General features: G+C 38.7%; 1 protein-coding gene across 1 annotated transcript in view; it reads left to right on the top strand.

Annotated features, from left to right (window-relative positions):
- LYST (lysosomal trafficking regulator) overlaps positions 1-27,420 on the top strand; it is a 162,893-nt gene that overhangs the window by 2,664 nt on the left and 132,809 nt on the right. The window contains exons 2-3 of the mRNA XM_081124037.1: positions 18,909-18,994; positions 23,399-23,603. Coding sequence (XP_080980163.1) covers positions 18,948-18,994; positions 23,399-23,603 — 252 coding nt within the window. The 5' untranslated portion in view covers positions 18,909-18,947. The remainder of the gene's footprint in view (positions 1-18,908; positions 18,995-23,398; positions 23,604-27,420) is intronic.

Below are 27,420 nucleotides of genomic sequence, written 5' to 3'. Positions count from 1 at the left end.
CCTGTATTTTTAATGCTTTACTATTAAGTCAGTAATATACAGAGGTTATCCTAATTCTTCTGTTTCATTAAAGAAGCTTTAAATAAATGGGCCATCTCATGTTAAATGGAAATCTTTTATCAAACTATGCAATATTTGGAGCAATAGAATTTGACCCATAAAACTTATATCAAAATGTATCAGATTCCTAGAATTTAAGATCTGCCCCTTATATTGAGAATCCAGGTAATGCCCTGGTTAGTGTGGTTCAGTTGGTTGAGCATTGTCCTGTGTGAAAGGTCACAGATTCGGTTCCCCCTTAGGGCACATACCTGGGTTTTGGGTTTGATTCCTGGTAGGGGCACATACTGAAGGCAACTGACCGATGTTTCTCTTTCTCCTCTCCCTCTTCCTTCCTTCCTCTCTCTCTCAAATCAATAAAAACATATTTAAAAAATAAGCTAAAACTTTAAGAAAAAGAATCCAGGTAATAAGCTAATATATTTTTTAATTGATTTGTGACAGCAATAGAGAGAGATGATAGACTTGTTGTCCCACTTACTAATGCATTCATTGATTGATTCTTATATATGCCCTGGCCTGGGATCAAACCTGAAACCTTCGCATATTGGGACGATGCTCTAACCAAATGAGCAACCATCCAGAGCTAAGCTAGAATTTTTAAATGGATTTTCAACCTAAATATATCCCGAAAGTATATAAGATTATTTGTCACATTAATAACTAATTATAAACGGATCTGGGGTCAATGGGAACACTATAGTCTCCTTGGTACTACTTTTGCTGTTGGTTCTCACCACTGTTTGTCCTTGTGCTGCTTAATTCTCTTGGACTTGGTTAACGGTAATTGAGGGAGACCTGATACATTTAGAAATTTTGAACGCTTTCCAGGTCTAACTGCTGGGGAGAAAAAAAGGTGGGGGGGGATCTTACCTAATAATATGAAAGAGTAATGCTTAAAGTGTGAACATCGTAATTAAACAGGAAAGGAATTAAACAATTTCCCGAAGGCTAGTCATTGTTTCACTCAAATGTAATTCTTTGAAATTGAAACTCAAAATGGAGGAGGAAACGAGAGTTTCTAGCCACCTTCAATGAGTGGAAGAAATAGATAAATGATAAGGTAGAGTACTACCCGTACTTGGAAATGTTTGTACAACTGCTGCCATTCATCTTTAAAAAATAAAGAGAATAGAAGATTTTGGCCATAAACCTAAAGAATCGCATATTTTACATTTAAAAAGGGGTGAGGGAAGAGAAGCCCATAAACTGTACATTGAACATCTTGACACTGACTGATTCCTACAAAAATTCTAGACCAAATTGCCAAACAGTTGTTTGTGATTTGTGATTAGAAAAGAAAGTATTGATTACTAAGACCCAGAATTGTTTTTTTTAAGAACAAGGTATAGTAAGTTTAACCTCATGCTCATTTTCCAAAGATATAATAATGTTAAATAATCTTTATATGTACCTCACATCTTACACTCTGTCTCCCATTTATTATTTCCTTGAACCCTCACAGCATCCCTGTGCAGTAGGAGCCCTGAGAAGACACAGGGGACAGATATGGGAGATTTTAGGAAGGACTTGCTTAGGTATAGGGTAAAGAAGAGGATTCTCCATTGTCTGACTGGGTGAGTGGTGATGCTGGTAATTGATCCTAATTTTAAAAATATAGGTAGAGAAGTAGATTTGGCAATGTGAAATTCATCAGTTCACATCAGTTTGGTGGAAATAGCTGTTTTATTTTCTTTGTTGGAACTGAGTCAGATAAAATTAAATTTTAAAAATAGATAAGTCTGGAGCTCAGGAGAGAAGTGTGAACCAAATAAAAAATTCTTCATTCATTCAGTAAATACATTCTTTCAAACATGTTTGGTAAGGAAGGGAGGACAGTGAATGGAAGCTTGAGTGGGGAGAGGTGATCAAGGAAGTTTGTTTTTCGTTAAAGTTGGATGAGTCAAGGGCTTTTTAGTGGACTGAGAGAAAGTGGCATTGAAGAGGAAGAGAAAATTGAAGTCACAGGGGAAGATAGATATAATCTCAGAGGAGATGGAAGCATTGGGAACATGAGCACAGGTGAAAGGGTTGCCTTGAAGAAGAGCAGTGATGTTCCTTCCTACTTAAAAAAGAAAAGGGAATAAGGAATAGATACAGACATAGATACATATCCAGAATAGCATCCCTTGTCTCTGTGAAACAAGGTTGTCTGCTGAGATTGAGAAGGAAGAGCATGGGATGGAGTATGTTTGAGGGGAAAAGAAAAGTTACCCTTGTGATTGGAAAAGGGACTTAACTAGGGACAAGTGACCTAATTGCTGAATAGTGATAAACACCTTTGCAATCACAAATGTAGAAAGAGACCCATCAGAATGTTTAAGCCATTTCTCCAGCAGCTCCCTATAACAATGCAGAAAACAAATAGTTTGATTGAACCTGGATGGGTTGGAAGGGAAGGTATGCCGGAGAACTTGGGTAGGGGGTGGTATGAAGTTAAGGAGTTGAGGGTGGTCATGAGTTTGCTAGCTGACCTGCTGAACCGTAGGTATCCCATTTAGTTAAGGAAGAAAGCTGAACCAAGATGAGCTGATAAGTATGGAGAATGAAGAGTGTTGAAGAGTCTCAAGGAGTAAGCTGTAGGACTGGTGGAAGTAAAGGAGTACTAGAGCTGGGACAGTAAGAACTTGTGATGTGAGAGTCCTAAATCTAACATCCAGAGGCGTAGCTACTGCAGATGACACGGCCAAAGAATGACCGGTGATGGTGGTGGATAGTCAAGATTAATAGTGCTAATTACAACAGTGATATTAATCAAAGCTACTGTTTATTGAGTACTGCATTGCTAGTCACTATACTAAATGCTTTCCTTTAGTTATCATACTTTTTTTTCACAGCCATCTTTGAGGGACATACTAGGATCAACATCTTACAAGTGAGGAAACTTGGTCTCAGTGAGGTTAAGCAACTTTCCCCAAGGCCCAGCTAAGAAGTAATTGAGTCTTTCTAGCCCCAAAACCTTATACCCAACTACTAAACCAGGCTGGCCTTTTGCAAAGTAGGGTTTACTGAAGAAGAGGAAGTCCAAGAGCTCTAAATGCCAGTGTATTGGGATTAATTGTTCTATGGATAAGAAGCCCCCAGAATAACAGATCATGTGTGGAGAGAAAGACAACAGTTGTATGACAAAGTTCTCAGTAAATGGAGATGAATGATCCAAAGATCAGGTGACAACTGTAAATGTGGCTATAGCATAGCCTTAAAAGTCGATAAAATGGGATAATGGTGCACAAGCCACTTTGGGAAACCAGGATAGTAGACTTATCTTCCTGGCCTGGGATGTGGGTTTAGAGGTTTACTAAGAGGAAGAGATGAAGTGATCTTCCTGTGTGAAGGCACAGGATATAGGGAAGTTTCTTAGCAACAGAAGGGGTTCTCAGAGGGAGGGAGTAAGAAATCCAGGGAGGCAGGAGAGCTCACCTAGTTGTATAGGAAAAATCAGGAAGAATTGGTAGGCAGGTAGAGTGATTATATAATTTATTGGCCAAACAGGTGTTGTTTTTCAAAATGAAAAGAATGTTATTAATAGTTACTCTGGGACATCAGGCATAAACCAGGACTGTCCTGGGCAAATTGAGATATTTAGTCATCTCAGTGATAGATAACCAGAGGAGCTATCGCCTTGGAAAGGGGTTATGATGTTGAGAATGAATGAATTGAGCCCTTAATTAGAGGGGCATGAATGGAGTTCACTTGCCTAAGATTATTCTTTCTAGCCCCATGATGCTGCCCTGAAATGTTCTGGGCACATCTTGTTCTGTAAGGGTGTGGAGATTTGAAGGAAGTTCTGAGTTAACCTCTAGATGAAGATTTGGAAGGCGTTAACATGTCGGTGGGACTTGAAACCTTAGAAGTGGATGAGAGCGGTCAAAGGAGAACACAAAGACAGGGACATGAGGAGGAGGGGAGAATCCAGAGGCCCAACACTTGAAGGAGTTGGTGAGGAAGAAAGAATCTAGCCAAGGAGACTGAGGAGGAATGGCCAGAGGGGTGGGAGGAAAGCCAAGAGATTTGGCATCTCCAAAATTCAGAGAGATTTAAGAAATGATTAATAGTCTCATATGCTTCACGTTCCTCGGAGAGGTCAAATAAGATAAGGACTGGAACGTGTCCACTGGATTGGATTTGGCAGTTAAAAGGTTATTGTTGATCTTGGCTGAGTAGTTTCAGTGGAGTTGTGTGGGCAGAAGGCAGACTTCACAGAGCCCTGAGGTAAGAAGACTACTCCCAGGGTAGACTACCCCGTAGACTACTGCAAGTCATCTTGAAAGAGGAGGTGTCAACAGGATATATATATGTAAATTTAGGCAGTGGAAAAGCCAGTGTTAATGAGGGGTTAGAAACTGAGGAGCTGGAAGTCCAGCCAGTGCCTCCTGGTAATGTCTAGACAGAAAGTGAGAAGGAGATGCATCTTAAATCAAACTTCCTAATAACTACAATTTGTCAGAAGCTTGAATGGATGGGAAGTGTTTGTTGAAGAGACAGAATTCCTAATTTGGGTGAAATACTGGAAAGTGGCATCTAGGTTGTGGACTAACTCCAGGATTCTGTTTTTTCTCTACATTTAAACCTGTTTTATAGAATGGTTTAACCATGTCCCATCCCCAAGACTATTGGGGATGGTTTGCTCTTTTCTAGGAATTTACCCTTGTTCATGTTCCTTTTTGTCTTTGTACATTGGAAGTATATTCTGCTTAAGTATATTAACTTTCCTGTTGTGGTAGCATTTGATTCTTGGCCGAATTCACTGTGTTTAATAATTTGTATTTATCATAAATGAAATCAAATCTATATGCTTATTTCAAAAAGGAATAATAGTATAGTAATCTGTTCCCTCCTGTTGTTCCTTCTTTCAAATTGCTCAGATCAAAATGTGATTTGCTACAATGGAATTCGATTAGTTCTGTAGTTCACTTATCTTAGTTTCTTAGATGGGGAATAATAGTCATAATCGCACACATATTATTTCAACAGCATAATTATTATATTGAGCTTGGGTGAGTGTAAAATTAAAACAATGGTAAGAACATTTTTCTCTTTTATTATAATGTGGCTTATTTGGAAGGACAACAAAACATGTTTATCAGTTCATAAAATGTGTTCATGTTATTGCTTCTGGATAGTCACTCATTAAAGTGCACAATTCAGTGTAGCCTAGTGTAACTTGCAGGACAGCTGCTTCTGTCCATCAGGTTGCTTTTATGCTGCTTTTCAATATTTGCTTGTCTGGCTTTTATTGGACTTTTAATGCATTATGACTTAGAGTTTTCAAAGATTAAAATCCTTTGCCATTTTCTGGATTTCCTCTTAATGATGCTTTCAAAGACAGTAATGCTGATAACTGTACTTGACGTTTTTTCTCGGTTAGCTTTATTTAAATATTTTGGAGAATGTAACTAAAATACGTATTTATTTTCTCTACATCTTATTTTCTTTAAATAAAATCCTAGTAAGGTAGCTTGGACAAAACCTGATTATGCACAATTTAAGAAAATATTTAGAATGTGTCATTTTAATCTTAATCTTGAGGCTCACTATTACTGTATTACTATTTTCTGAATGTTGTACTTTCATGAAAGTTCACAGCCTAAAAGATATTTAGAGTCCATCTAGTTTTTGTTTTTGTTTTCTTATATATGTGTAAAAAGAATGGAGATCAGAAAGGTAGGCACTTTGCCTGAGATGCTAAAGAGAGTTTGAAGCAAAACAGAAAACCAAAGTTTCTTTTAGTTTTAGTCTAGTATTCTTTCTACTGTACCACCTACCTCTTGAACATGTTAATGCATTTTAAGAAAGTAATCTCAGCCAAAAGATGCTTTATACCCAGAGAAAACATTAGTGTTTGGTTTCTGATATGCAATTTGTTTATAACTTCAACATTTTTCTTTATACATGTCTGCATTTAGGCCATAGTGATAGAAACTAAATTGTAATAATACCCAGTGTGGTAGGGAAAAATATTAAGTGCAGGTTGAATTTGAAATGCATGTGCTTAGAAAATGTTTAATAAACATTCCTTTCTTATTTCTGTTCTCTGTCACTCCCAGTCCCTATGCCTTTCAATTCTACTGTCTGTCCATCCTCATGGATGGCTAGAGAGCAATAAATTAAGCAACTGGATCTCACTTGTCTTTTTTGACGTGAAATGTTTTGTAACAATAAACACATTTGTCTATAATTGATTGCTACAACTACATTTTTTTCTTTAGAAGGGAAGCTAATTTTCATTGTGTCTGTAAGAATCATGAAGGAATGAGAGGAAAGCAGTGCTGTCTCTACTTGCAGGGTGTCTTTAAAGTTTACAAATATGTGTTCAGTATTTCTGAAACTTATTTTGCAGAGTCATTTACTCTACAAATATATTAAAAACTATTGATCATTATGGTGTTGCTATATAAATTATGCTCATTATTCTTATTTCCCGTTTAGGATAAGGGTCTGAGCTATGTTTTAATGTGTGTGTTTTTTAAGGGGGTATGGAAAACCATCATGTGTACAGTTGATTTTAAAGAACTTTTAAACTGTATACTCTGAATTATCTTTAACATAGGAAGAATAAACATCCAAGATTTTATTGCTGAAGTTTTTTGTTTTTAATCTAAAAAAATTTTGGTAAGGTTTTTTAGGTGTCTCTTTAGCACTTTCCTCAGTACTATAAATGCTTGCTGTGGAATGGAGAAAGGCTTTTGTAAATGTGCTTATTTATTTCTCAGAGCTTTAGCTGTGGGAAGATTTCCTAAAGGAATTTTAATATTAAAACATTTTCTATCAAAGTTAGTAGTAAGTGAATATTTATTTGTGGCACTGTGTTAGGCACAAATGATTTTTTTAAACAAATAAGACCTGATTTCCCTTCTTAAGGAAAGTATAATCTAGCTTGGAAAGAATCAGTACAGCCCTGTAATACAGTGTGGTGAGTCCTAAAATAGAGGCATGTAGAAAAGTAGTTAATTGAGAATTAATGGAATTTCTAACAGCAGCAACATGGTTAAAAAAAAAATCAGTGAAATAGTGTTGAGAAAGTGCTACCCTTAGGACGGATGATTGGGCAGTATGGTGGGTTATGAGATGTATTGAGAGATTAGAAAGGTTAGATGGTGGGGGAATTGCATAGCACAATAATAAAGAGTTGGGATCTTATTTCCAAGGAATTGGAGAGTCATTTATGATTTTAAGGAATATGAGTGACATTTTTAGCTATTGTAGAATTTGGATTGGATGGAAAATAGGCCAAGCAGAGTGACCAAGGAAAAGGCTGTTGGTATTGTGAGTGAGAGAGGAGATGGGGGCCGAGGAGATGCATGCTTAGGTATGAGGTTAGAGGGAAGGACCAGATCCAAGGTGATCATGACTAATAATTATTGTTCTTCCCACAGTCGGCCAGGCACTGTGCTATGCATTTTATATGAGTTATCGCATTTAATTTTATTATTTACAATAATTTTAGGTGCTCTTAATAACTTGGTTTTATAGATAACTTATTGAGGTTTAGTGAGAAGTCAAGTCCCCGAGGTCATAGAGTTAGTGAGTAGCAGATGCAGAGGTGAACCAGCAAGCTGTCAAGAGGAAAAACTGAGTAGGCCCCTGAGGAAGGGCTGTTCTGGTTTCTCTGCTGGAGGGACTGGGTAGAGGCCACTATGTGAAATAGGTATGAGGAAGGAAGAGCTGGTTTGTTGGAGGGAGGAGTCAGTGTTTGCATTGGAGAATAGAAATTATATACAGAATACAGAGAAATTGCCTGGGCCTGAATCTTGCCTCTGACACTTAGTAGCTGTGTGACCCTGAGCAATTGGCTAACCTCACTGTGCTTCAGTTTCCATCATGTGACAAATAGGGATATAGCTGTACCCTTAAGATTGTTATGAGGATTAAACCAACTGTAGTAGAGTGCTTATGGGAGTGCCTGATGTGTAGTAATCAGTCATTGTTGGTGTTAGCTGTATCATCATCATCATCATCATCTGTATTCTATAAAAATTCAGAGATCCATTTTGAAGATGGGTGAGCTACTTGGTATAAAATGTATAGCACATTCCTTCTAGCAGGGATGTAAGGTGAGGGAAAATGATTTGCCTGAATGGGCCTTCATAATTCCTTTCAGTGCAGCTTTGTTTTAACCACAGAATCTCATAATTTTCATTCTTTTAAGGTGCTCAGGATCAAACACAGATTCTTCTGAGATATCTGGTTGGCCAATTTGTTTTAGGGAAAACGAACTGCTTGGTGAAGGACTTGAGCCTGATACATTTTGGTGTGACTTCCTCTGAATTTTCTTTAAAATTCTGCCTTGCCACACTGTGCCTGTGTTTCCTTTATTTCGTGGCCAGCTTTGCCAGGAGCCCAGATGGCCTCGCCTCTTTGGGCCATCACAGGTTTCAAGGAGGTAGTGATGGAGAGTGTTAACCAAGACTTCATGGGCTTGGGGAAGAGGAAGGGAAATAGGCAGTGTTGTTTTCACCTCCCTGAAATATGAAAAAAGAAGCATGTACACTTTCCTGGGTCCATTGCTTTCTTAGATTTCCACCCTTTCCCCCCAAACCACTGCCCTTTTCCATTTTACTGAGTTTTCTCTATATGAATAGACTTCACAATTCTATATAAATTGAAAATATTTCATTCAACACATATTTGTACTTTGACTTAGCCTAAATGCATAATATAGCATAAAAGTAGGAAAAGTACAACTGTTTCCCCCACATTTGTTGGTTAAGGATTATTATAGCCCTACATTTTTAATATGGATCATCTAGGCCTAAGCCAGCTTTTACCTCTTCTGTGTTGTAGTTCCTGCTGGAGCTGAAGGTGTTTCAGTGTTGCTGCTTGTTAAAATGCAAATACTTCTTTCTAGGAGCAGCACAATTTTTTTTCAGGTCATTTACTTCTTGATGTAAATAAGAAATGCAGAAATGTATGGAAGCAGATAACATAAAGCTATAGAACACCTTGAGAAGTTTGGGGTACAGAATATATTGCCTGGAGGGATGAAACAGCATAGGACACTGAGGCAGGATCACTGCCTAGACATGGCCCGTAGTGCCAGACCTGTCACTAAAAGGCTCTGACAAGCAGCTTTCTGAAAGACATGGTTTGGCTGTGAGGAGTCTCTCGAAAACTTCAAGCAGTGTTAGGAAGAGCACCGGATAGGAATCTGAAGACCCGGCTGTGAAGTCCTATGACTTTTGGAAAATCACTTTAGCTCCATCTGCCTTAGGGTTCTTACCTATAAAATTTTGAGGGAGGTACTAAGGTCATTTTGCTCTCTGAGTGTTAATGCTAGGATAGATTCTCATTCTCAAATAATTCATAAAATACAAACTCCCTGGCAGTTTTCCTTTACAGGCAGTCAATGTGTTACTCTGCAAAAATTGGAAAAACTTTGTTTTGATTATGGCAGTTACTTCTTATAAATGTGTTCCAAAGGTTCATTTCTAAGGTCACTGTTAGCATGTCAACGATTTGCCCTTACCAGCAATGTTATATGAGGTGTGCATATCCACAGGGCTCTTCACCTCCAGGCTGTTTAAACTGTGACTAGTAGACCTAACTGTGAGAGAACCGGGAAGGAGGTTTGGGGAAGTGCTAAGATGGCCTCAGGAGGCTTAACCAGCCTACTGTTTGCCTCGCGTGCTGCTGCCCTACTTTGGGAGCCCTTTTCCAGATCATTGGAGCCACCACAAATGGCTTGGAGGTGTGAGAATCCCTTGTTCCCTTGCCTGGAGGCAGACACTGGAGGAGCGTGAAGCAAAATGGGTTGCTAGCAGCTCTGGTTGGAACTCCGAATTCATTTTCCCATGGGGCCAGGGGTTGTTACTCAGGCTCCAGACTTTTTCTTCATGATACCACATTAGTACCTAAGGAGCTAGAGACAACAATCCAAACTTCATAAGGATGTGTGACATCCTTACAATCAGAGGTTCTTTAATGCAGAATTTAGAAAATCAAGTCATTATATGTCAAGTAGGAGATGAGCTGTAAACAATGGTTATAATTTCTTTTGAAGTTAATTGAGCCAATGAAAGTTGTACACCCACCCAAATATGGTGAATTATCAGTTATTATGAGGTTGTGATTTGTCTTATGGAAGTTTTCAGTTTGTGGAACCATTAGTCTTATTGCTAAAGTGGTTTTTATGAATTCCCTGATTCAGTTATTGAATTTAGAACTTTGTTAAGGTGTCGTATCTTTCCCTAAACCACATTTTAAATTCTAAGAAGGCACATTAAAATATATTTTAATTTTCTTTATTCAGTGACTATCAAATTATCTACTACAACATAGGTTGTAAAGGTGCTTGTATTAATTAAAATATATATGGTATGTAAATAATATCCTGATAAACTTTCCATTGTAAGCCTGTAATTGGGAATCATTCTGATATGCTTAACAGATCTAGTATGACCAGAAGTTTACAGGGTAAAGCTTAGGTGAACAGATACTCACTTGCTTAAATATTGTATAATTTAATTAAGATGACATGCCTTAACTAGCTTATTCCTTAAAGAGAAGTCTGTTAATCTGAACAAGGTCAGTTTATAGTCTCCTCCCCCATCCCACCCAAGCTTCCTGCATTTCAAACATAACTCTGTGTTGTAATTATAAAGTTTGTTTCCAGGTGTACAGATTTTAATCTGATGAACCTGAGTGAAGGCTCTGGATAACATTTGTGATAGTATTTTGTGTTAAGGAAACTTCTTTGCCTGCGGTCTAATTTTTAATTGACCTGACAGACGAAGAAAGGCTGTGTCTTCTAAACTTGGTTATTTTAGTTCCAGTTAGTTAGCTCCAAAAATAATAACTGTCATGGGAACTAACCATGGGACCTTGGACTTTTGGGCTTCAGTTTTTGTCACCCGCAGAATGTGGGTGGAGAATCTGATGGCTAAAGTTTTTGTCACTGAGAAAATGTGTGATTTGACTTATCTGTTTTCATTCCTTTATTCATGGCATTTATGAAATGGTGTAAATAGTGTAGTAATTTTTTTCTCCTAAGGTTTTCTGATTTTTAGTAATGTGTTGCAGAGACTTTGGGGACAGTCACTAATCGGTCTATAATCAATATGTATTGAACTCTGGAGAGATGGTATTTAGTATAGTTAAGAATCCGTATCAGCCAACCCTTGTTTTCAGGAAGGCTGCTGCAGATTGTGGCAGGCTGGGATCAGTAGATTCATTGAGTACTTACTATTCTGTACGTCATTCTGTTTAATCATCACAGTAATTCTGTGATTTAGAGCCGTCTTCTTTTTGGTACATAATATGTTTCTGAAAAATATGCTTTCCAAAGGTAATTTCTCTAATACTATAGTAATTAAGAAGTTTATCAAGTACATAGAATTATTTTAAAAGGGAATTTACCAGGATTTTTGGCATTTGGTGAAAAGAATAGAAATTGTTGTTAGTTTGATGAGAAAAAAGTATTGCTTTCTAATCAGGCTATAAGAATAAGTTAATTATTATAACCTTTTTTCTTGTCTTTTTCCTTTTACTTCTTTTCTGTAAAAGTCACAAGGCAGGGAAAAGGCAAAATATACAGGTACTCCCTACTTTTATTTTCAGCACTTACTTGGAAACTGCATCATCACAGAGCAGAACAGGAGTGTTTCCAGGCAGTCTGTTCTGAGGGGAGGTTGCGGTGATCGTCTCCTCCTGCAGGTGGCCCTCTCTGTTGTGCTACGTCCAGCTGGTGCTGAGCATTTAAAACGGCATGTTTACTGACATTACATAATCCCGAAGATCCACATGGCAACTCTGGGATAGACATGTTATGGGAGAGGAAGCCGGATTTCACACAGCTCTTTATGGCTGTCCAGTAATTGCTAGATTCCCAATCTGCTGCCTGGGTTTTCACCACTGTGACAGTGCTGACTATTTGATTATTCAGAAACTAGCAAAATAGAATAAGTAAGCAGATTAGTAAATATTTATTGAAATATTTATTTGATAAGCAATAAATATTGGTTGAACAAATGAATGAATGAGTGAAAAGGGCACTGTAGTGGACTCTTCCCTTCTCATCACTATGGCCACTGGGCTATTTGGTAGCTCTTGAGGAGGAAACTTGGTGGCTTAGGAGCACTTCTTGTCCTGTTGTCGATCTTCAGGTTTTATTTTCAGTGGTAAATGTAATGTCATTGGTACCGCTGACTAAAACACAGAAGTGACAAGGTATTCAAAAATGCCTAACTGTGAAGAATGACTTGGTGTAGGGGGCAGGTGTAGTACATGTCAAGCAGATAAATGTGTGAAAGTCCACAAGACTGAGGGTAATAGCTTAATTCTGTGATCTTTTGGATAATGGGTTGGAAATTAATCACAGAACTGGAATAGAGCTAAAATGTGAGAGTCACTGTCTGTGGGAAGTCTCACTCAGTGAAAGCAGAGCCACCGTTGACTTGTTTTATTGACCATTTCATTTCTGAAGGCAAAGGAACAATCCAGAGAGCTGATGGTCTAAGCCTAATTTGACTTGCTTGAGGGCTTAATTAGATAGGTAACCATCACAGGAATCCTGAGCAAATTCAACATATTCAACAAATGATCGAAATGCCTTCTCTGTGCCATATGCTGTTCTAGATGCTCTGGGTTCAACGGTAAATGCAACAGACAAAACCCCTGTTGTCAAGGAGTTTTCATGTTAAGAGTTGCCAAGGATCTGTTGTCCTAGAAACTAGCCTCGTGGTTGCTTAACTGCAGTGACCTTGACTTTCATGACACTTCAGACTCCTGCAGGGTCACATGCTGGGTGTTTGCATGATCTGGAGCTGAATGTTTCAAAATCTAAAAATTCTAATATCCTTCCTTCCCACATTTTCTGTTCTTCAGTCTCCTAGTGATTGATTGTATTTCTCCCTGTGTATCAGTATTTACCTGGCCTTGTCCTCTTTTCCACTCAATCTTTACCCCATTTTTGACCATGTGGCTTATTCTCTCACCTGTACCCTCGATTCCCTTCTGCTCCTTGGCTGCCACCGTTCATCAAAGTCCCACATCTAGATCAGGGATTAATTCTGCATCCTCTGCTCTTAGATCCCTCTGAGGAACCTCAAAGCTGAGAAAATGGTATCCCCAGAATTCATGACTTTTAGCCTCTGCTCAGCTCTCAACCCACTAGTAGATCCTTCTGTGTACCCTTGGTCACTGCTCTCTGCACCCTTGTCCTCCTGCTCCTCATTTTGCGTTTTGATACAAAACTTACTGTAATTCTCCCGGACCTGACTTGAGCTGCTCTTGAAGTTTGTAGCACCTTCTTTCCCTTCTTTTCTACCCTTTCCTGTCCCACTTTCTCTCAAGGATGACCTGCTTCATGAAGCTGCTCTGATCACCCAAGTTGGGTTCAGTGCCCCAATCAGTACACAACACCCAGTGTATTGGTTGGCCTTTGCCGCCATAAGGTGGTGATCTCCTTGAGGGCAGGGACTGAGATACTTTCACACTTTGTATTCTTAGTGCCTGGCACAGAGTGGGTGTTTAGTGACTGGTAGCTAAGTGAAAAAATAACAGGAAAAGGAATATGGAGCAAAGCCAGAATTTAGAGAATTGGAAAAATAGTTTCTAAGTTTCAAAGAAAATGTAGGCAAGATGCCGTGGATACAGTGTCTAGAAGGGAGAGTGGTTGTAAGATGACCAGAGACCATCTTTATTGAACAACTGGAAATAATATGTGACGGAAAGGCAGAGGTAGAGTGGCCACGTGAACTCAGACTTTTAAGTAACATGCAGAAGAGGGAAAGAAGGATGCGAAGCAGATGTATGTGTGTCTATACATAACATTTATATATCATGTAACATATATGTGTAACACAAAAGGGGGACACAGCCCAGGGAGAATAATGGGCTGAGGTTTTAAAAGGTTAAGGCTCACCTTTCACACTTTATGTGTAGATGAAAGCAATAAGCAAATTAATAGATTCTTACTAACAAACTGACCCTGTAGTGAGACAGAGAGTAAGTGAAACTTCTCTGCTTCTTTTGTTTCCATCTTCTCTGACATGAAGGATGATCTACACAGACTAATAAGGGTAGAAGTAAGAAAAATAATAGGGGAAAATTTAAACCTAATATTGGGGAGGAGATTGTATCGGCGCCTCTGGCTGCTCTGAGTGAGTTCACATCTCAGGTTCAGATTCTGAGAAAATATGTACATGTCATTGCTGAACTGGTCATCTCTGAGTAATTATGATGATAATATCTTTTTAAACTTTTAGAAGGCTGTCGAGGAATAAAGCTCCAAAGTTATAAAAAAGAATGTAGATTCCAGAGATTTTAGTGAGCTTGAGCGCTCTTTTTAATGTGTTGCGGAATCTTGGTTTGCTAATATTTTGTTGAGGATTTTTGCATCTATGTTCATCGGGGATATTGGCCTATAATTTTCTTTCTTTGTAATGTCTTTGTCTGGTTTTGGAATCAGGGTTATGGTGGCCTCATAAAATGAGCTTGGGAGCCTTCCTTCCTCTTAAATTTTTTGGAATAGTTTGAGAAGGATAGGTGTTAATTCTTCTTTGAGTGTTTGGTAAAATTCACCGGTGAAGCCATCGGGTCCAGGCCCAGTCTTTGCTTTTAACAGGGATGCTCCATGTGCAGATTAGGAGGATGCTGCCACTGTGAGAGACCTAAATCCCCATAAGGCCTTTGACATCATCTGTGCCCTCTCTTATTCTTGGGAACATGATGGAGAAGGGACTATAGTATGGGTAGTTAGTGAACAATAGCGCTCAGACTTAGTCACTTACTGGCAGCCTCGTAGGAAGTCTCTGTGGGCTGCTGTTTCTGACCCTGTTCCACCTGTCAGTGTAACACCTTCTCCCACTGCTCACTCTCAGCAGATAACCTTGCTTGCAGCTCATTTCACGGAGGAAATAGAAGCATCTCCATCTCGGTTCTCCCACTGCCAGATAGTCGCCGTGCCTCTGCACTCATGTGCTCTGTCACCGTATTTCATTAGATTAGACGAGCCATCCTGTTCTTTCCACTTGCACATTGGCTCCTCTTCCTTTTTGCTTACTCACTGTTGTGAAATTATCTTCTCTCATTCTGGTTTTTCATCCATCTCTCGTCCTCTGCTGGACAAAGATGCTGTACAAACATGCTATAATATTTCAGCTCACACACTATAATATCTTTTTAAACAGTAAAACCCTCTCCTATCCTGTGTCCCCTTCAAGCTACCACCCATTTTGTTGCCTTTCTTTAGGGCAGAAAGTCTTAAAAGAGCTGTCTAAACTCCTTGCCTCCATTTCTCTGCCACTCTTTGCCCCTCCACTGAGACCACTCTTTGACAAGGTATCAGTAACTTCCATGTTGCAAAGTCCGGTGAGTTCCCAGTCCTTGTCTTACTGAATCTCTCAGCAATATTTGACACAGTCAGTCCCTCTTGCCTTTCAGACTTTCTTCACCTTGTTTCTGGGAGGCACCCTCTCCTGATTTTCCTCCTTTCTCATTTGCTCCTGTGCTGGGCCCCCCCCCCCTCCCTGACTCAGGGACGCTAACCCCAGGGCTCAGCCCAAGAGCCCTCATCTTTGCCCCATTTACACTCATTCTCTAGGTCCCCACTGCTCAGTACTCTTGCCACAAGCCACAGCCCTATCAGTGTGGAAAGTTCTACTAGACAGCACTGCTCTAGGCTCTCACACCCATCTAGTCCCACTAAAATACATCTGCATGCTGGTGACTCCCACATTGATTCACCAGTTCCAGCCTCCTCACGTGAACTCCAATTGGTATACCAAACTGCCTCCTTGATATCCTTTACTTGGTCTCTAACAGACCTGTCAAACTGACCATAGCTAAAATGGAATGTGTTTTCCCTCTCATCCTGCTCTTTGTCACCTTGCCTATCAGTAAGCAGTGCTAGTCTTCAGACAGGTTTAGAAACCTTGTCATCTTTTTAGGGGCTGGGGGGGCTGAGGGCAGGCAGGAAGGAAACTTCTATTCTTAGGGAGAGACTGTTCCAGAGACACTTCTGTTTCCTCTTTCTGCACCTCACTTCAGTCCCTGAAAGCAGGAGTGAGTGGCTTTTCTCACTTGATAGTAATTTTTAACTTCTCTTTTTCTCTTGCACTCAGCATCCAAAGCAGCAGACACACACTTATCTCAGTCCCCTGGAGTGCTCTTTGCCCAGATACCCTCATGGCCCACCTCTTTACTTCCTTCGCATTTTTGCTCAGATATCACCTCTTTTGGCATTCCTCATGCACCCTATCTAGAGTAGCACTCCTAACACTGTCCCCTTACGCTGTTTTACTTTTCCCCATGGCACTTAGTACTGCCTGATGTTACAGTGTTTGCTGTTTGTCTGTCTCTACCCCACGGGACTCCGTGAGGATAGGAATTTTGTTTTTGTTCTATACCCAGTGCCAAAAAAAGTAGCTGGCATGTGGTAATGTTCAATAAATATTTGTTGAGTTGAATGACATATTGCTGACATTTCTGATGACATCAGACTAGGAGGCATAGCTAATACATTGTCAGTTTTTTGCTTTTTGTTTTGGCCATTCATGTTTTAAACTTTACCAATCACTGTATTAGAGAAAGTGAAACCTGTTATTTTTCTGAGAGGGTCATTGATATGATTATAGGCATCTTGTTATTATGACTTTCATTTATGGTAAATTTTAAGAATAAAAAATTTCTAGTAATGTTAGCAAGTTTTATTTATTATGGTATTACAACAATTGTTGCATTAGAAGTTGAAAATTATAGTAATGATAAATTTAAAATTTGGTGTTATAGCTATAAAGCGCAAAAAGTATTAAGACAGGGTCCCTGGCCTTAAGGAACTCATGACCTAGGGGGTAAGACAACCATCTATAGATAAGTAACTACAGGGTATCCATTTGGTTTGGAAATGTAGTTAGAGGCAAATATATGTAATGCCCTTAAGGACATCTTCAATCTTTTAAAAACTACATTTCCAGACTTTATGGACACCCAATTATTATAGGGTGGTAACAATTAGAATACAGCTGTGTGTAAAGAGTGGCAGCCAAGTAAAGGGGCACAGATGATTGTACTGACTGAATTATGATCTTGGATGGAGTGAAACTCCATGGATATCCAAACTGGGCTTTACAAAATACAGAGATAAAGAAACCATTCTAGTTTAAGAGCATTAGAGAAATCCTTCGCTTGGCCTGGAAAAGTCTCTTGATAAGAGAGAAACAGGTGGGTCTTTTGCTGCTAATGGCCATGCTGCGTAAGCTGGAATCATCTTGGTGTTCAAATAGATGGCTCCACCTCGTAGTACAGCTAGAGGGTGCTAGTCGTCAGAGCAGCTAATACTATACCATCCCTGTGTTCATAATTTGACTGATAATCTCCCCTTCTGTAATTTTAGAGTTAAAAATATATGGATGATTTTGATTTGCTCAGGCGACAGTAGGAACAGGTGTGGAAGGTGTATTGAGGTTCCATCCCAGGATTGTCCCATTTGGTTGAGCAAGTTGATGCACTGGCCGCTGGTGCTTGGCGGTGGAGTGGATGAGTGGGGCTGAAATCTAGCCTGTGCTTTGATAGCTGTGTGCCTGATGTGGGGCTGCACCAGCCTGGGGAGAGATGTTTTTCTTAATTCACATGGAGTCCTGTGTAATTTAACAGCAGCTCTGTCCCATTTCCTGCCTCCAATATCCTCAAGTTTCTAGATTAATGTGGGTTATAAGAACTGTTTGCCGCCCCGGCCAGTTGGTTGTAGCATCGTCCATATGCAAAAAAGGTGGTGGGTTCAATCCCCAGCAGGGGCGATAAGGGAAGGAACCAATCGATGTTTCCCCTCCCCCACTTCTTTCCCTCCATCTCTCTAAAATTGGTAAACATATCCTCAGGCCCTTGCCCATGTGGCTTAGTGGTTGGAGCATCATCTCCTGCACCATGAGTCATGAGTTTGATTCCCGGTCAGGACACATACCCTGGTTATGGGTTCAATCCCTCGTCAGAGCAGTACTGGAGCTAACCAGTAGCTGTTCCTTTTTCACATGGGTGGTTCTCTTCCCCCCCTTCTCCCTTCGTCTCTCTCTAGAATCAATGGAAAAAGCATACCCTCAGGTGAAGATTGAAAAAAAAGAAAGAAAAAAGAACTGTTTGCCTAGATGAAAGGAATTCAAGACAGTTCTGTAGATTTGAGCATTTTGAAGCAGTTGAAGATCATTCTGATTTTAAAATTCATGGTTCAAAATAAACCTTCATGTTTGTCATATAACTGTAATAACGAAATCTTTTTCATGCCTCTGCCTGGTAAAACTATGGAGAAGAGGAAAACAGGTAACTAAAGAGAAACATCTTGTTGCTGTCCCAGAAGTGGGAATGTATCATTTAGTATTTTACAAATAGCCTTCATTGTACAGTACACAAAAGATGAATTCATTTAAAAAATTCAACAGAGACATGCTTTTTGGTGCTGGTTTATTCATTGGCTTTAGTATATTCTGAGTTCTTATATATCTTCAGTACCTTTCACTCTTACATAAGAGTAACTTACTTGGCTGTCCATGGTATGTAGATGATATTCCACTGCCTCCTGTATTCCAGTGTTAAGAAGACTGATACTGATCTGATCTCCTTCCTTTGTAAGTTAACTGGTGATTTACCTGGAGGTTGTAAGTTAGGCATTGGAAGAGAAGCATTGGGGAGCTACAATCAAGTACCTTGTTCAGATCAAATACATTTTCTAAGACTCCCTCTTTTGAGACTCCCTTCTTGAAGCTCTAGGTGTTTTTAGTGTGCTCTTGAGATTCCAAAAATTTATTGCTGTTTCATACATCAGATATGAAGACTGGCCACTGATTTTTATGCCAGACTTTGTTGAAGTTTTTTGTTTCACTATTGCCATTGATACGTCTTTTTTTTTTTTTTTGTAGGTGAAGCTTTATTCTAAGAATATTTGTTTCATACAGTTCATGTGTTCAAATTATACTCTAAATGTTACAGAAGTGTTGAAAGATTGGTAAGTATTTAATGTAGTAGATACTAGCAGTCAAAACTCGGTTCAGTCTATGGTTTTGAAACTACATAGTTATTTGACATTAGTTAATGTCAATTAAACTGCAATATAAAAACAAACATTTCTTTAGTAGAGATGGATATGTAAATTGTTATTTATTCATACGATGACATTCTGCACACTGGTTTAAAGTAATGAACATAATGTTGAGAGAGAAAAGCAAAGTTATAAGAGGATACATATAGCATACCATTTATATAAATTTTTAAAAATATATATATCTTTATTGATTTCAGAGAGAGGAAAGGAGAGGGAGAGAGAGAGGTAGAAACATCAATGATGAGAGGGTCATTGATTGAGCCCGCAACCGGGCATGTGCCCTGACTGGGAATCGAACCCCAATCGCCTGGATCCTAGGTTGACGCTCAACCACTGAGCCACACCTGGCCGGGCTATATAAATTTTTAAAATAATTAAAACTGATGAATATTTTTATGACTATAAACATCAAAAATTATAAACATATGTATGAAAATGATAAACACCAACTAGGGAGGGGAAGAGGTATGGATGGGATGTAGTTTTCCTATACCGTAAGGGTTAATTTCTTTATACATACACACCTGCACGCACACACATGCACATGCATGCACATGAATTCACTCTGGATATAGTGTAGTGTTAATACTTCTTGGATCTGAATATTGGCTGTAACCTCATATTATATGTTCTTTGTACTTTTCTGGGTGTCTTAAATATTTTTTAAAAACTTTAAAAAATACTGTGCAATCATCTTTTAAGTTGGAATTCAGATAATTGAAGGGAATTCTGTTAAATGCAACATTCCTATTAGATAAATAGGAAAGAATGAAGATTTTTAAATGTGCAAAGCTAAAGTGCTCCCTGTCACCCCTACAAGCACTGTTCTGTTAAGTAATAACTAATGCAGTTAGACAGAGGAGAGTACAATGTGTGAATATTGGACAGGAGAATTCAGAATTTTTGTTATTTGTAGATGATAGGGTTTTACATCTGGAAATTCCAAGAAATCAATAAGAGAGTTTATTAAGAAGTTTAGATGTATGATTACTGTATCAAAATAAATCTACTTCCTGTGTGCCTCCTAAATACCAGTTATCTATCCTAGTTAGACTATTTAATGGAGAACAAAAATCCCATTCAGAATAATGATGAAAACTGTAAAACACCCAGGAATAAACCTAACAAGAAATGTGTAAAATCTGTTACATGAAGTAAAAGCAATTTCTACTTCAAGGAAATAATAGGATAAATATGTAAGTAGTATAAGGATGTTCATTGCAGCTTTGTTTACAATAAAAAACTAGAAATAACCTAACTATTCACAGTGAGAGATTGGTTGCCTAGTCCTAGTGCATCTGTATAATGAAATATATGTAATGTGTGCAAGCAGCTGTTAAAAGGGAAGAGAACTCATGTGGAAAGATTTCTAAAATATCTACATGAATTAAAGCAGATAATAGATCATTTATATATAACACCCTGTTTGTGTAACAGTATATTTTTTATGTATATTATAAAATCAGGAATACCATACATTCTCCATATTTTATAATACTTTTTACTGACATGGCATCTTTTGCTTTTAGGAAGTAGGATTGAAAATATTTCCTTATTAAAGTGTCATTCATGTTAATTTCCATTATCTTAATTCCTAGAAGATAGGCCCTAATTATTACCACAATTTGTAATTTTCACATTTAATATTTCTGAAGTTTCGGTGTACCTTGCAATCAGTGGTCTCTTATAAGCACTGTCAGGCTGTACTCGTGAAAGGTTGTTCTTGCCACTCATGAGTAAGCTTGGTCATAGCTGCTCACATCAGCTCTTTACTCGAGTTACGTGCATTGTCAGCACTACCTGAGTTTTACATATTTTCTGGTTGTTCTCTGAAATGTTCTGCTAATCGCATCTGATATCAAGAAAGCAATAGCCCAGCCGGGTGTGGCTCAGCGGTTGAGCATCGACCTAGGATCCAGGAGATCTGGGTTCGATTCCCGGTCAAGGCACATGCCCGGGTTGCCGGCTAGGCAGCCGATCAATGACTCTCTCATCATTGATGTTTCTATCTCTCTCTCTCTCCCTCCTTTTCCCTCTCTGAAATCAATAAAGATATGTTTAAAAAAAAAGAAAAGAAAGAAAGCACTAGCCTCACAACTTATAGAATGATGTCAGCATCTTTGGAAGAAATTTCAAGAACAACATAGTAGTGCTCTTAGGAAGCGGAGCATGGGAAGGTCTTGATGGCCCAGAAGGTGGCATTGCTGGGAAATTCTAAGCGATTAGCAATTACCGTGCTATTGTTTAATTGGCAGTGGGTTTTTTTAGTTGTACACTAAATAATTATGTATCTTAAAATCAGTGACAGATTAAGTGAAATAAGTTAATAAAGTTGGATTAAGCTATTTCACTTCATGAAAACTTATAAAGAACCAATATTATGTAAAATAGAGATTGCTTTTTCTAAACTCCAATAATATTAAAAATAATATTTGATATACTAGAGCAGGGATTGTTATTGTGATAATGCCCAGAATCCTGATGGGAATCCAGGAATTAAGCCATCAGGACCTAGAGTGAATAGAAACAAAGGAGTAGTAGGAATTATTTTTGGTTTCCCCCTTTCCTGTTTACCTACTCTGCATTCAGTTGGTTCATTTTTACCCGGTTGGCTTTTCTCAGCCTCAGCTACCTCAGCATGACCACCATAGGCCCATCTCTATGTGACTTTTCAGCCATTCAGATTCCTATGAGAGAGAAAGAAAATGTGGTTGGCCCAGTGCTGCTTTTTTTTTTTTTTTTTTTAAGGTATCTTTATTAATTTCAGGGAGAGGAAGTGAGAGGGAGAGAGAGAGAGAGATAGAAACATCAATGATGAGAGAGTCGTTATTGATTGGCTGCCTCCTGCATGCCCCCAACTAGGGATCAAGCCCACAACCAGGCATGTGCCCTCAGCAGGAATTGAACCTCAATCTCCTGGATACCAGGTCAGTGTTCAACCGCTGAGCCACGCCTGGCTGGGCCCAATGCCTCTTTGCAACCAGCACCATACAGGTCACATCTTGTGGCCAGCGTGGTGGTTGGCACTCCTGCTCAGGTGTGCTTCAGTCAGTTAGGCCCAGAGGCAGGCTGTGCTTCTTGACAGTTGGCACAGTCTCATGTCCTTCTCACCAGGTCCCACAGAGAGGGCTTCCCCCAAAGTAGGTGAAGAAAAGACTCCTTTTTAAAAAATAATCATAATAATAATTAGTTAATTAATTAAAAAAAAATTTTGTTCAAAATACTACAGATGTCCCTTTTCTCCCCAATGACCCATGTGCTGGTGAGGATGTGGAGAAAGGGGACCCTAGTGCACTGCTGGTGGGAATGCAGACTGGTGCAGCCACTGTGGAAAACAGTATGAAGTTTCCTCAGAAAATTAAAAATGGAGCAGCCTTTTGACCCAGTGATCCCACTTCTAGGAATATATCCTAAGAATCCTGAAACACTAATCAGAAAGAATATATGCACCCCTATATTCATAGCAGCGTAATTTACAATAGCTAAGATCTGGAAACAGCCCAAGAAAAGACTCCTTGATATCCATCTCCCAGGTTTAAAAGTCTTTAAATGTTTTTAAATGCTGGATGTCTCAAAATTACCTGTAACCCTAAGATGAAATTATTTTAAATTCTTTGGGGATTTTATTTTTCATCATTTTTCCTTTGTGAATATTTATACATTTTTTCCTTTATGTTTGTGTTTTCCCATCTTTATCTGCTTTACCTTACGGTTCTTCTTATTCTTGAAATATCAACATTCCCTTTATTTGATTCAAATGTGTAGTAAGAAATAAAGTGGCATTACTTTGGCTGCTAGAATTCTTCAGCTTCTATTCACCGGTGGGTAAATCCTTTCCTCTAATTAACTGAACTCTGGTGTATGGGGAGGGTGGGTAAGTGATTGTCAGTTCCATCGAGTGAAAAAAGTTTATATTTTTAAAAGATTCGTTTATCTTTTAAAACATGTAAAGCAAGAATATTTTATAAGTAATGGGATTATTTTTGTTCCATGGTGAGTCTGTTGAAGACAGAAGGTCAGAATTGACCTTCCCAGCCACCACTCACTAGTTAGTGTCCCCTGTTCAGGTGCTTTCGCTTGCCCACGCTTGGTTCTGCTTGGGCATTTCACCCAGGACTCATTTCTGCCAGGCGTGAATATTTAAGGAGCACCTGTCTAGGTCAGAACCTTGTCTGAAAATTTTATAGGGTTAAGTACCAGTGCCCAATAATTTAAAGTCAGTCTTTAGATGAAAACAAACAATAAACCTCATAGTTTTAAATTAAGATTTTTGTTTTTCTAATCTCTTTTGTAATATTTATTTTATAGCTCGGTCATGAGCACTGACAGTAACTCTTTGGCACGTGAATTTCTGACTGATGTCAACCGGCTTTGCAATGCAGTGGTCCAGAGGGTGGAGGCCACGGAGGAGGAGGAGGAGGAGGAGGAGACACACATGGCGGCCCTTGGGCAGTACCTTGTCCATGGCCGAGGATTCCTGTTACTTACGGAGCTAAATTCTATCATCGATCAGGTAACATTTTCATATCAAATAATTGTTTTCTTCAGTATATTGTTAATTTTAGGTACGTAGTTTCTTGGTTGCATAGTTTCTGAGAGTCTGAAATAAAGTTCTTTCTCTCACATCACTCCACAAAGAAAAGTAGCCCCTTTTTAGAACATATGTTTATTTGGATACTTTTCAAAATGTCTGAAATATCTTAGAATTATAAATGGCCTTTCTTCTAAGATGGTTTCATATATACTATGCTTTTATCCTAATAACAGTGCAGGATAACTATGATTATTAATAAAGATACAAGATTACAATTCAGAAACATATGAATTTGCACTTTTAATAAACATCAGGTATGTTTTTGAAACGTTTAAATTATATTTAGGGAGCTTTTTTTTTTTTTTAAATATATCTTTATTATAATTTCAGAGAGAGGAAGGGAGAGGGAGAGAGAGATAGAAACATCAGTGATGAGAGATCGGCTGCAGCTCGCAACCCGGGCATGTGCCCTGACCGGGAATCAAACCCCAATCTCCTGGATCCTAGGTTGGTGCTCAACCACTGAGCCATGCCCGGCTGGGCTAGGGAGCTTGTTAAATGTGGGGTGAAAGTAGAGAACCCTTTGTGGGAACTAATAATTACCGAGTCTTCCAGCTTGTGTACATCTACTTTAGTACATTACTGTGTTTGCTTAAAGTATTGTATGACCATGTGGTATTGTGCTGATTCCTTATTGTAGAATTAATATTTTAAAGCGAGTTGGAGCTATAGAGGTGTTTTCATCCAGCCTCCTTTTATACACGAAAAACTGAGACCAGAAACATCAAGTAACTCAGACAGGGTTAACTTGAGGCCCAAATGTGATTTATATCTTTATTAAGTTTTAATAGAAAACAAATATTTCTTTTATGAAAGAAAAACTCCACCGTCTGCTTCCAGGGAACTAATTAATGTAGTCAGAGAATATTTCAGTTAACATGAATCATAAAGATAATGAGGTCTCTATAGCACCAGAATGATGGACATTTCTAAACACTTTCATTGTTATTGGCGTTAGATGCGCACTTATCCATTGTTAAATTTCTTTGATATGACAGCATATTTCTAATAAATACATACGTTGGGTAAATATAGAGACTAAACTTAAACAACGCCTCTGTTTTCATTGTAAGCTCAGAAACCTAACAATAGGGAAGTGTTTGTTCACTGTCATGCCCACCTATCATGAAATATTCCAGAATATTTGCAGGTTTATGTAATTCTTTTTCATGAATGTGATTTATTAAATGTGCAACTAAGTGTAATTAAGGTTTTATATATTTGTATGACTTTTCTATAAATAAGTTAAAAATCAGAAAAATTGTTAGACCATGTATAGTGGTTTTTCCTTTTGAAACTTTGATGATTTCATATTTATCTCATACTCTGTTCATCTTACCCCACATTAGAACAATTCAGTGCTTTCTCTTTTTAAAAGATGCTATATAAATAACATCATAAATATAAACTGCCCAGGAACAAATGTCGAGAGAAACTAAAAAAGACCCAAATAAGTTCAGAACTATGTAATTTTCATGTGTTGGAAAAATCAGTATTAAAAAGATACTGTTTTCTCCAAATTGATCTATAGATTCCAAGGCAATCCCAATCAAAATCTCAATGGCTTTTTCTTTCTTTTTTTAAAAAAATATATCTTTATTGATTTCAGAGAGGGGAAAGGAGAGGGAGAGAGAGACAGACAGAAACATCAATGATGACAGAGTCATTGGGGATTGAGCCCACAGCCCGAGCATGTGCCCTGACCGGGAATTGAACCTCGATCTCCTGGATCCTAGGTCAATGCTCAACCACTGAGCCACGCCTGGCTGGGCTCAATGACTTTTTCTTAATGAGATATAATTCACCTATTTCATATGTACAAAATTCGGTGTTTTTTAGTGTAGTCACAATTTAAGAATATTTTCATCACCTCAGATAGCACCCCTGTGCCTTTCAGCTGTCACTGTCCTATTCCTCCCACCCCCTCAGTCCTAAGCAAACAATCTATTTCTTTTGTTGTTGTTGATATATTTATTTGGCCATCTACAGATTCATTCAACAAACATTTTCTTCTTTTTTCCCCCTCTTTTAGAATATAACACAGTATTCATTTATTTATTTATTTTCTTTATTGTTGAAAGTATTACAGATTTCCTCCCCAGCCCTTGACCCCTTCTTCCCCGAACCCATCCCCTACCCTCCCCCCTGCCCCAGGCCTTCACCATGCTATTGTCTGTTCTGTGTCCATGTGTTATTCATATGTCATATATGCATATAAGTTCTTTGGTTAATCTCCTCCCTACCCCCACCCCTGCCTTCCCTCTGAGATTCGTCAGTCTCATACTTCTATGTCTCTGGAACACTAATGTACTTTTTATCTCTGTGAATTTTCTGCTTTCTCTTTTAAGTCATGAAGTAACTTTTAATATATTATTAAATGACTGCAGTCATTCAAGTCATAATTGAATGGTATGTTTTCTTATGGTGATATTTTTAATCCCCTCTTTTCCCCATCACCTTTTGGAATATCTGTAGCAATGATAGTAGGAACAGTAGAAGCAGAGTGAAATTAATAGCCTTTTGAAAGTAGGGCTTATCAATATTTAATTATTTAAACTAGGGAATGGAGAATGACCATTTGGATCCTTAAGGGGAATTTAATTGCACAAGATGTAATCATTTAAGGTGGAATCAGAATGCTAGATTCCAGGCTGCACATTTCAGGAGGAACTTGAGCTTTGTGTTAGCTTCTCACTAGGGGAACACTTGTTGGGTACTCTGGGAAAGAGACGATTGAAGCCCTTGCCCTTCTGCTGCAGTCCTTTGACTTTATCAGTTGCTATTTAAGTAGACTTTATTGACATCTAATTTACATGTAGTAAATGCACAGATGTTACGTGTATATTGGGGTGAGTTTCAACAAATATATTCACCTGTGTAGCCACCACCCACAACAATGTGTAGGACATTTCCACTCTTTAGAAAGTTTGCCAGGCTCCTTTTCAGTCAGCCCCTCCGGGCCCCCCTGCAAGATCCCACTGTTCTGATTTCTAGCATCTGAGTGTAGGTTTGCTTGTTCTGGAACTTCATATAAAGCATGTGCTCTCCTGTCATGGAGATTCTCCCATTTGTGAGAGTCAGCCGCTCACTGCTTTCTGTTTCTGATTGGAGTCTTCTTGTCTGGAAGCACCACAGTTTGTTTACATTCCCCTGCTATTTAACCATTTGGGTCAGATCCACTTGGCTATTATAACTAAAGCTGCTGTGAATATGTTGTCATTTCTCCTGGGTAAATATCTAGGCCTACAGTTGCTGTGAGAAACTGCCAAACTGTTTTCAAAGTGGTTATGCCACTTCATTCTCACCAGCAGTGTGTGAGAACCCTAAGCTCTTTAATGTCCTCTCTACATCCCCTCCAACCTGCTAATATCTGCGTCCCCTCCAACGTTCGATACTGCCAGTGGTAGCATTCTAAGTGAATAGAAAGTAGCGCTCATTGTGGTTTTAATTTGTATCTCTGACAACTAATGATAGTGAGCACTTTTTCATGTGCTTACTGGCCATTTGCATACTTCTTTTGTAAATATCTGTTCAAGTTTTGTGCCCATTTTTTTCATTTTATTTTTATTTTTATTTTTTTATGTTCCTCACCAGAGAATATTTTTTCCTATTGTTTTTCACAGAGTGGAAGGCAGCGGGGGAGAGAGAAAAAAAACATCGATATAAGAGAAACCCATTGATTGGTTGCTTCCCACACATGCTGCAACCAGGGCAGGGGATAGAGCCTGCAGCTGAG

The sequence above is a fragment of the Miniopterus schreibersii genome (genome assembly GCF_964146895.1).
Source record: "Miniopterus schreibersii genome assembly, chromosome: 21".
NCBI lineage: Eukaryota > Metazoa > Chordata > Mammalia > Chiroptera > Miniopteridae > Miniopterus > Miniopterus schreibersii.
This window is presented reverse-complemented; position numbering and strand designations above follow the sequence as displayed.